The sequence below is a fragment of the Myxocyprinus asiaticus genome, chromosome 25 (genome assembly GCF_019703515.2).
Source record: "Myxocyprinus asiaticus isolate MX2 ecotype Aquarium Trade chromosome 25, UBuf_Myxa_2, whole genome shotgun sequence".
In the NCBI taxonomy this organism is placed as follows: Eukaryota; Metazoa; Chordata; class Actinopteri; order Cypriniformes; family Catostomidae; genus Myxocyprinus; species Myxocyprinus asiaticus.
In genome coordinates this window covers 461,010-472,327 of record NC_059368.1, presented here as the reverse complement: position 1 = coordinate 472,327, position 11,318 = coordinate 461,010, and the positions used below count along the sequence as shown (strand labels likewise).

Below are 11,318 nucleotides of genomic sequence, written 5' to 3'. Positions count from 1 at the left end.
ATGGAAATGGTAATTAGTCACAATTAATCTCAGGTGGATGTCCTTACCGCTCTCCCTCTCCCCAGACGGGCTCTTGACCACGGCCTCACCTCCACAAGTTTACTTTTATGTTGTTACATAAAATAGCAATGTCAATCACTGAAACATCAGCGCCACCTTCAGAAAAAGCATGTATAATATGTATTTATATACGACCGGAAGCAAACACTTATTGTGAAAAGGACTGAAATACAAGTGCGTAGCCAGGAAATTACTTTTGGGTGGGCCCCAATAAAAATGGATGGGCCAAGTTTTCGCCCAATTTTTTTTTACAAATTTTCCTTAACAACAGAGAAGCGGCACATTCAGACAGTTCTTTCACACTTTCAGAAATCAGAATTCATGCTTTTTTAAACTATTTTCTAAATATATATCTGAAGTCAAAGAATAATCTCTAATAATTTGGGCCCACCCTTGGCTGCTTAAATATTGATCTGTTTCTCACCCAAAGCAATTGTATCACTTTAGAAGACATTCATTTAACCACTGGAGTCGAATGGATTACTTTTACTATGATCGTATGTGCTTTTTGACTTTCTGAGTTCTGATCACCATTCACTTGCATTGTATGGACCTACAGAGCTGAGATATTCCTCTAAAAACTTTCATTTGTGTTCTGCAGAAGAAAGAAAGTTATACACATTCAGGATGGCATGAGGGTGAGTAAATGATGTGAGAATTTTCGATTTTTGGGTGAACTATCCCGTTAAACTCAGGGGCTGAGTTCGGAATTGTAGAAAAGTAGAAATTAAAACTTAGAACTTTAAAAAATTTGTAGGGATGTTGTTAGTTTGTAAAGATTTAAAATGTTTTATTTCTGTTTTTAACAGTAGCGGTTCTAGCTTGAATGGCACCCTGGGCGGAGCCCGCTTACATTTTGACATCAAAAGCAGAAAATAATCCGATGATTTTGATTATGATAATTTGGATTATTGCCTAGATACAGTCTAACTACTTGATGGAAATGAACCACCTTCTGGTCCTGTTGGTTCCACGCCTTCCTTTGCCATCATTGTGAAAAAATACTGCAGGGGACATTCTTACTACTAAAAGTACTTTAAGTGGGTAAATATGTCTGCCAAATTATACTAAATATAATGTTTAATAAGAGGTGACATGTAAACTAAATAAAAGTACTTTAGTAAATCTTTTACTGATATACATATGCTTTGATGTACATATTGGCTTCTGTGCGTTTCATCATTTATTGTGAATTGTTTTAATTAAGTTGTGTGAAGATTAGCATGTTATTTAGACTAAATGTGACCACACAAAACCTTCAGGTTAACTTTTTAGAATCAATTAGTATCACCTTATTTGTAAACGCCCAGTCTGATGAACGAAGACTGTTAATTGAACAGGGAGTGACATCGTTAATGAGCTGCACTCTGCAGGATTCAAAAAGGGATCCACTTGAATGATGAGCTCAGTTGTGGAGTAATGGCAGAAAGTATGGGTACATTTCATCTTTTGGCACTTTGTGTGTGGGTTTGTGCTTTTTGTCATGCTGTTCCACAGTGGAGTAATCTGCCCCAGGTTCCTCAAGCTTCAGTCTTCCAGCAAAGTGAACAACGAGGGATTCCAGACCGGAGTCGTCAAGCTCTTGCGTCTCAGCCAAGTGATCAGCAGTTTTTGATTCAACAGGCTCTGCAACAGCAGACTCGACGACAAGGGGGAAATCCAGTCCAGAATCCTCAGGCTTCAGTCCGCCGAACCCCACAACATGGGGGAATTCCAGCTCTGAATCCTCAAGCCCTAGTATTCCAATCAAGTGATCGGCAGTCTTTGGCTCAACAGGGTCTGCAACCACAAACTCAAGGGTGGGGTCCAGCCCAGAATCCTCAGGCTTCAGTCCTTCAGCAAACTCGAGGGATTTTAGCCCAGAATCCTCAAGCTGTTGTGTACCAGCCGAGCGATCCGCGTTTTTTGGCTCAACCAGCCCCGCAACGGCAAACGGCATTTCCACCCAAGCAGCCAGTGGCACAGGCGGAGCCTCTTGACAAGTGTGCCGTTGCTGATTATGAGCAGATCCAATGTGGACAACCTGGTATCAGTGCTGCTGAGTGTGACGCTATAAACTGCTGCTTCAACGGACAGCAGTGTTACTATGGGAAAGCCGGTAAGTGTTGAGCCAATGTAAAGCTGTTCATATTAAACGGTTGCCTCAGAATCATGCTCTCTACCTTGAAACAGTGACCGTCCAGTGTATTCGAGATGGCCAGTTTGTGGTTGTGGTGGCTAGAGATGTTACGCTGCCTTCACTTAGTCTGGATACAGTCCGTCTGTTGGGTGGAAGTGACCCACCTTGTGCTCCAGTTGGGTCCACCCCTTCATTTGCCATTTACCAGTTCCCTGTCACTGCTTGTGGCACAAGCATGATGGTGGGTACTGGTGCTTTTTAGACTTCCTTTGCTTGGCAAGGAGTGGATTCTAACCATGTTGCTGTTTGCAGGAGGACAATGGATATGTGGTGTATGAGAACAGAATGACTTCATCCTATGAAGTGGGGATTGGACCACTTGGTTCCATCACAAGGGACAGTCACTTTGAGTAGGTGATCTATGCTTTAGCTTAAATGCTAATCTTTGACTTGGGCTTACAAGCTCACTGTTTGTCCAGGCTTCTCTTCCAGTGTAGGTATTCTGGCACTGCTGTTCAAGCTCTGGTTGTGGAGGTCAACACTGTTCCTCCACCTCCACCTGTAGCTGCTCCTGGACCCCTCCGAGTGGAGCTTCGCCTGGCAAATGGACAATGTGTCACCAAAGGATGTGCAGAAGGTAATGTACTGCTTCTCTAGATGGCTGTCTTGAAAGAGTAACTAGGGTTTATAAAATTGTCGTCCTCCTGCAGAGGATGCTGCGTACACATCCTACTACAGTGATGCTGATTACCCTGTCACAAAAGTTCTACGACAACCTGTGTATGTTGAGGTACACCTTTTGGAGAGGACTGACCCCAATATTGTCCTGATGCTGGGACATTGCTGGGCAACATCAACCCCTGATCCCCTCAGCCTACCTCAGTGGGACCTTCTAGTTAATGGGTGAGTATAACCCCAGCATTTGTATCATTTGGTCTGTTTTGAGCTATCCCTGACTGTGCCTTCCAGATGCCCTTACCAGGATGATCGTTACCTCACCACACTGGTTCCTGTGGATGGCTCCTCTGGTCTTCAGTTCCCAACCCACTACAAGCGCTTCATTGTGAAGATGTTCACGTTTGTGGATCCAGCATCACTAGCTCCTCTGCAGGGAATGGTATGATTACCATCCAACCTTCAACACCTCTAAACCCTTAATGGTTCTTCTGAATGCTATGGTTAATCCCCCTTCTTGCTCAGGTCTTCATCCACTGTAGTACATCAGTGTGCCATCCCTCTTCCTCTGGCTTCTGTGAGCAGAGCTGCTTCAGGCAAAGTAGGTGTATTACTTTACGGTGGGGTGGGTTTTTTTGTACACTGCTTTAACCTCTGCCTCCTCTTGTATTCCAGAAAGGGATGTTGGTGAGAACGTTGAGAAGGCTGTGGTTTCCAGTGGAGGCATTTTCTTTGTGAATTAATAAAGTTACCAGACAAGAACAACTGTCTAGGCTGTTTTAATGGGGGGTGTAACCGCAAAAGTCACTGGCTGCAAACAATACCATGGCACATTATAAATGTGCCAATTAGTTCAGAAGGATATGCAATTAACCTAAATGCCTATTGTCTTGAATTCTCCAAGTGCAGCTGACAGTACAGAAGGGACTTGCTCAACCTAAGGAGTTCCTGTAAACCGTTCAAGATTCTCTGGATCAAGTATACATTGGGGGGGATGTTCTCTCCACTGACGTCCTCAACCTCACTACCATGAAAAGCTGAGGGGCAAAGTTACACCACAATTTAAACTGGTGCAAAATGCGCAATTTTGCTTTCAACAGTGGTACCTTTTCAAGTGTTTGGTTAAAGCTTTGACCGCTTGGTGTACACCCATGTTTTAAAGTGGATCATCTTGCAGTGTTGGTCTACCTCAAACTCTGGACTTCCACTGATACCAGAACCACCCTTATGCACCAATAAATTAAATGATGGGCTATTAAACTGAAAAGCGACTAGTTGCTCACTAGTTTTTCAACATGGGAGAAACATGATCTAACAGCTCCAAGTACCTGAACCTTTTACTTGGAAAGACTCTGTGAGTTCAAGGGTGCTCTGCAGGGGCTGAAGAACTGAATCTGTGCATCATCTACTCAACTGGTTAATCTTCCATGGAAACAAACCAATTCACTCAACTGATTTGGACATACCATGAGAGAGGGGAACGATGGTCTAACCAAGTTTGTATACACTCTTGGTTCAGTTCCTGTTAGTCGACGCTTTCCATTGTGTGTACGTGCTCTGAACCTGTTGCCACCATAACTGATTGACATTTGTTTTGTGCCAGAAGTTTGAATTTACGGTACATTTCTAGTAGACTCGTGTTTATATTATGAACATCAGGTCTGCTAAAAGCCAGTACAGTTAGGCAAATCACAATGTGACTAGTGTTAAAATATTTTTAACCCTTAAATGCCTGGGATTTTTCCCAAACGCTCGTACATATCTGGGTCTTTAGAGACCCAGCACTTACTGTGTGTATATATATCCCAAATGCCCAGAGTGTACAAAAGAGAACAAAATATATTGCTTTTGATGTTTTTTCATAAACCAGAATGAGCTTTATTGCCAAGTATGCTTGCACATACAAGGAATTTGTCTTTGTGACAGAAGCTTCCAGTGCACAAACAATACAGCAACAAGACCGAGATAAAAAAGGAATAAAAATAAAGTGAATAGAAAGTGTGTGTGTGTATAGACATACACAATAGGACAATATATGTATGTACAATATACAAATCTGTTATATACAGAAGGGAATGTAGTGGCAGAAGAGGTGTGGGTATGTTTGATAAATATAGACTAAGCTGTGTATTGCACATAATTATTGCTCAATGAGGCAGTTTTTTTTTTTCCAATTAACATTTTTGATTCATAGACATATAACAAAAAGCAGAACATATATACATTGAATTAACATTTAACCCCTCCCCAATCACCAACCCCATCCTGACCCCCAATGAACACCCCTGTGGTCACAAATAGAATACACAAAAAGAAAATATAATAATCATATATAATTCAAACTAAACATCGCTCTACACAGCCCCTCCCCAAGAGTCCCCCAAAAACAAGAAGTAATTGCTCCACTTCCTATCAAAGAAATTCCGAACCCCCAGCTTTCTGTTTGAAATCTCCTCGAAAGCAGCCAACCTCCCCATCTCCGCACACCACTCCGGAAATTATGGCGCTCCATCCGACTTCCATCTCCTTAAAATAATTTGACTTCCAATCATAATACTTGTCAGAACCCAATTGTTTGTTTATCCCCCAAATTTATGACCGGCCCTTTGCCCAAAATATAGAGTCTGGGGCAGAATGAAATTTGAGTGCCTAAAACGTCACATGTAAACCTTCAACCACAATTCTAGGATCTTAACACACCCCCAAGAAACATGGGTTGTGTCTCCATCTTCTGACTGGCATTGCAAGCAGATGGGTGTGTCTTTAAGACCAAGCCTATACAATCTAGAGGGGGTCCAATAGAATCTGTGTAAAATCTTAAATTGCATAAGGTGCACCCTTGCATCTCTATATACTGACTTGTCATTTTTTAGAATCCTAGCCCACACTCCTTCCTCCAATACCAAGTTTAAATCTTTCTCCAATAATCTCTTGATAGAAGTTAAAGCTCCATCCCCCGGACTCTGAATTAGCAGGGAGTAATACACTGATGCCTCATGACCTTTTCCAAAAGCAGTAATCACCTCTCCCAGAGTATCTGCCACTTTAGGGGTGTGTGTGCTACTCCCAAAAACAACACAGAGCAGGTGGCGCAGCTGTAAATACCTACAGAACTGAGATCTGGGAATCCCAAAATGTTGAACCAAATTTTCAAAAGATCTCAACACTCCACTCTCATATATAGGTCACAGAGTGTAGTAACCCCCTCACAATCCACTCTGACCAGAAGAAAGGGTGCTTATTAATACATCATTTAGGGTTCTGCCATATGGCAACATTTTAATAAATGTCTGATTTAAACACTCTGGACACTTTTGTCTATACCGAGTGAAAATGCGAGATAATGGGGTGTAACTTAACTTCTCTGGTTAGTTTGATAGAAAGGCTTTGCAATGGCGAAATAGGGGCAAGAACTTCCTGTTCAATACAAAACCAGGGAGAGGCTCTCTCAGGTGGAAGAGACCAATGAGCCAAATGTCTGAGACCGAATGCATAATAATAAAACAAAATCTTGGGTAGGCCTAGCCCACCTTTGTCAATCGGCCTATGCAGCTTAATGAAATGTAATCTGGGACGTTTACCATTCCAAATGAAGGACTTCGCTATGCTATCAAATTGCTTGAAATAAGAGAGAGGGACATCTACAGGGAGAGATTGTAGCAGGTAGTTCAATTTTGGAATACAATTCATTTTAATAACATTAACCTTCCCAAACATAGATAAATGTAATGAAGCCCTGTCCACATCACTCGAAAACCTTTTTATTAAGGGGTCAAAATTAACTCAACACACAAATTTGCAGGGAATAAAATGCCCAAATACTTAATGCCCTGTTTGGGCCACTGGAAGGCGCCCGGCTGGAAAGCCGTTACTGGGCAGTACGCTGTCAGAGCCAAAGCTTCGGATTTAGACCAGTTGACTCTGTATCCTGAGAACTTAGAAAAGGATTTAATAATTCTGTGGAGGCAAGGCATAGATCTAATGGGGTCGGAGATGAATAATAAAATATCATCTGCGTAAAGCAAGAGCTTATGTGCCACACCTCCCGCCATCACCTCTGGAAAATCATCCTCCTTTCTTATCGCGACTGCTAATGGTTCCAGAGCAAGACAGAATAATATTGGGGAAAGAGGGTAACCCTGCCGAGTGCCCCTATGCAGAGTAAAATAATCTGAAATTAATCCATTTGTTTCTAGCGCCTTTACCGGATGTCTATAAAGTAACTTAATCCATCTAATAAAAGTATTCCCGAACCCGTATATTTCCAAAATCTTTAAAAGATAATCCCATTCTACCACATCAAACGCCTTTTCGGCATCAAGTGAGATGGCAGCGACCGGAGTCTGATCATTCGCCACTGACCACATGATATTGATGAAACGTCTAATGTTATCAGAAGAGCAGCGGCCCCGAATATACCCCACCTGATCTATATGTATAAGAGATGTCATAACTTTACTTAATCGTTTAGCCAGAATGTTTGACAATATTTTTACATCTAGCTGGATCAGGAAAATTGGACGGTAACTCTTACACTCGCTTGGATCTTTGTCCTTTTTAATAATCAGACTGATCTTAGAATCAAGAGAATTTTTTTGCTCAGTCGTCAGTTTAGGGAGTTCTAATGGTTCCACAAAGTTTCTAATATCTTCATCGGTAGACGAAGATGTGGAACTGTAAAGATCAAGATAGAATTCTTTAAAAGCATTATTAATATCAATGGCCAAGGTGAATATCTCACCACCAGCAGATTTCACTGAGGGAATGGTAGAAAAAGACACTCTCTGCTTTATATATCTAGCCAGAAGTTTTCCTGCTTTGTCCCCCAACTCAAAGTATGACTGTCTTGCCCTAAATAACCAAAACTCCACCTTCTGTGACAAAATAGTATTATATCTGTATTTCAGTCGGGTCAGTTCTCTGAGGCCATCAGACGACATTCGGCGCTTCAGCTCTGCCTCTGTACTTTTAATATTCCCTTCCAATTCCACTAGTTCTTGTGCTTTGGATTTTTTGGTGAATGAGGCATACTGTATTCTATTCTAGAATAAATCTTATGAACTGATGAACTTATGAACTAAATTTATATTCCCTACCAGATGGGTTCAAAAGTCTCCAAATATCTGTAAGACCAAGATTTTTACACATCCTGTGAAGCATCAATGTTGCTCTAGGGGGCTTACACACTTTTGCTTCACTATGATCAAGGACTGAGTCCATCAAAAGATTAAAGTCTCCTCCCAATATTATATCATGAGGGGCGCCAGCGGCTTGCAACTTCCCTTCAAGATCTTTAAAAAAGCCCTGATCATCAGCGTTAGGTGCGTAAATATTAGCCAAAATGAACCTTTGCCCCTGAATTTCTCCTAAAACAATAATGACTCTTCCTATTTGATCTTTAATCTGTTTGAGACATTTGAATTGCAGATGTTTATTTATCAGTATAATGACTCCCCTACTCTTACTTGAGCCAGCACTAAAGAAAACATGTCCACCCCATATCTTCCCAAATCTTTCAGCTTCCTGCGGAGAAAGGTGCATTTCTTGAAGAAACACTATATCATATTTCTTACGTTTAAGAAAAGAAATAACCTTCCTTCTTTTTATGGGGTGCCCCAACCCATTCACATTCCATGTGGAGAGAGATAACCCACTTATGCTAACATTTGACATTTTGATATAATAAAAAAATAAATTGTGTGTCAAAAACAAGATTACATGGACCACATTCCCCAATAGTGCAACAATCAAACCCCGAACTTCCCCCCGAACAAAAAAAAAAAGAAAAAAGAAAAACGCGATTCATCCACAAACTGTCCCGAAGGAGTGTTATTCCACCAAAAAAACTCCAGCCACTAGGCAGAACCAGCACAAAAAGAAACAAAAAAGGCACTCAGTTTCCTCGGACAGTCAAGAGAATGTTCAGTGAGTCAGGCCCACTCGGCTGCATCGAGAGCATCACACAATGACCCACTCATTCCACTGTCTTTATGAAGCACATCGTTTGCTGTGGGCATGTAAATATTTTATGGTCATCCTTAGCATCTATTCTCAATTTGGCCGGGAACATCAGTGCAAAAGCGACCTTCCGTTGATGTAAGTGTTTCTTGCATTTCTTGAATTGATCACGTTTCTCTCTTGTCGAATTCGCAAAGTCTGGGAACAAGATAATGCTGTGGTTCTTCCAAGAAAGCCTTCCTTTACTCCTCGCCTTGCGTAACACAAGATCTTTATCGGATGATCTCAGAAATTTGGCCAGAATTGATCGGGGCCTGTCTCACTCAGCGGATCTCCGATCCGGAACTCTGCGAGCTCGCTCGATTTCCAGCTTATGGCCTGTTATGTCTAGCAGACTCGACAATAGCTAGTCTAGGAATTTCACCATATCTCGGCCTTCTTTGACCTCAGGAATTCCAACAATTCAGACATTGTTTTGCCGGTTATGATTCTCAAGGTCTTCCAACTTTTCCCAGATGCGCTCCAAGTCTGTCTTGGTCGCTAGCGGGTTAGCAGCTAATTCCCTCTCTGATGACTCCAGATAATTGATCCATTTCTCGACGTCCCCCACTCTTGTAACCAACACCGTGAATTTCGACTCCATGGCAGTGATCGATCCACATATTACAGCAAGATCCGCCAAGTCAGCAGCGACCTTCGTCAGCATTGCCATCATGTTCAACAGTTGAAGCTGAATCTCTTTCACCTCAATGGCCAAATTGAGTCTCTGGTCTGTGGCCTTGTCAGGGGTATCAGCTTGAGCACGTAAGTGTCTTTTAATGTCTCCAGAGCCTGAGGATTTTGAATTCTTTGACATATTGTCTTCATAGAACAGTTATGAAACAGGATGTATTGAATCTCACCGGTTTAAGACACAAAAAGTATTCAAACTAGCAAAGTCACTCTTCCATTCTGCTTCTGCCCGCTTACAGGCAGAAACTGAAACAGGAAGCACCCACCCTCAGAACGATCCAGTGCTGGTCGGACCAATCAGACTCTACGCTACAAGACTGTTTCGATCGCACGGACTGGGAGATGTTCCGGTCCGCCTCTGATGACGACATCGAGCTTTACGCTGATAGCGTAATGTGCTTCATCAGAACGTGTGTAGAGGAAGTGATTCCGACCAGAACTGTGCGAATCTATCCGAATCAGAAGCCGTGGATCAACAGCGATGTTCGCGCAGCACTTAATGTGCGGACCTCCGCTTTTAATTCCGGGAACGCGGAGGAGCATAAACAAGCCAGTTATGCCCTCCGAAAAACTATCAAAACAGCAAAACGCCAGTACAGGAGTAAGATTGAAGGACAGTTTAACACCACCAACTCTAGAAGCATGTGGCAGGGAATTAACATCATCACGGACTTTAAAGGGAATAAAAACTCCGCCATGAACACCGCTGCCTCTCTCCCAGATGAGCTAAATACTTTTTATGCTCGTTTCGAGGGAAATAACACCGCCCTCGCGGAGAGAGCTCTCACGGCCGAAGCTATAGAGGTTAGTTCACTCTCCGTCTCTGTAGCGGATGTAACCCGATCATTCCGACGGGTGAATATCCGCAAAGCCGCGGGTCCAGACGGCATTCCGGGCCGCGTCATCAGAGCGTGCGCGAACCAGCTGGCTGGTGTTTTTACGGACATTTTCAACCTCTCCCTCTCTTTGTCTGTAGTCCCCACATGCTTTAAAACATCCACCATTGTGCCTGTTCCAAAACAATCGAAAATAACTTGTTTAAATGACTGGCGTCCTGTTGCTCTGACCCCCATCATCAGCAAATGTTTTGAGAGACTAATCAGAGATTACATCTGCTCTGTATTACCACTCAATCTTGACCCGCTGCAGTTTGCTTACCGTAACAACCGCTCCACTGATGATGCCATTGCATCTACAATACACACTGCTCTCTCCCACCTGGAAAAAAAGAACACTTATGTGAGAATGCTGTTTGTAGACTACAGCTCAGCATTCAACACCATAGTGCCCTCCAAGCTAGATGAGAAACTCCGGGCTCTGGGCTTAAACAGCTCGCTGTGCAGCTGGATCCTGGACTTCCTGTCAAGCAGACGCCAGGTGGTTAGAATAGGCAGCAACATCTCCTCATCACTGACCCTCAACACTGGAGCCCCGCAGGGCTGTGTTCTCAGCCCACTACTGTATTCCCTGTACACACATGACTGTGTGGCAACACATAACTCCAATGCCATCATTAAGTTTGCTGATGACACGACGGTGGTAGGTCTGATCACTGACAATGATGAAACAGCCTACAGAGAGGAGGTGCACACTCTGACACACTGGTGTCAGGAGCACAACCTCTCCCTCAACGTCAGTAAGACAAAGGAGCTTGTGGTGGACTTCAGAAGAAAAGACAGAGAACACAGTCCCATCACCATCAATGGGGCACCAGTGGAGAGAGTCAGCAGCTTCAAGTTCCTGGGTGTCCACATCACTGAGGAACTCACATGGT

General features: G+C 42.9%; 1 protein-coding gene across 1 annotated transcript; it reads left to right on the top strand.

The window, feature by feature from the left end:
* LOC127415563 (zona pellucida sperm-binding protein 4-like) lies at positions 1–3,610 on the top strand. The gene is made up of 9 exons (XM_051654342.1): positions 1–9; positions 1,558–2,158; positions 2,233–2,420; positions 2,492–2,589; positions 2,659–2,816; positions 2,890–3,082; positions 3,149–3,296; positions 3,380–3,455; positions 3,530–3,610. Exons 1-9 carry the CDS (start codon positions 1–3, stop codon positions 3,595–3,597), a joined length of 1,539 nt encoding a protein of 512 aa, XP_051510302.1. The 3' UTR covers positions 3,598–3,610.
* The last annotated feature ends 7,708 nt before the right edge of the window (positions 3,611–11,318 follow it).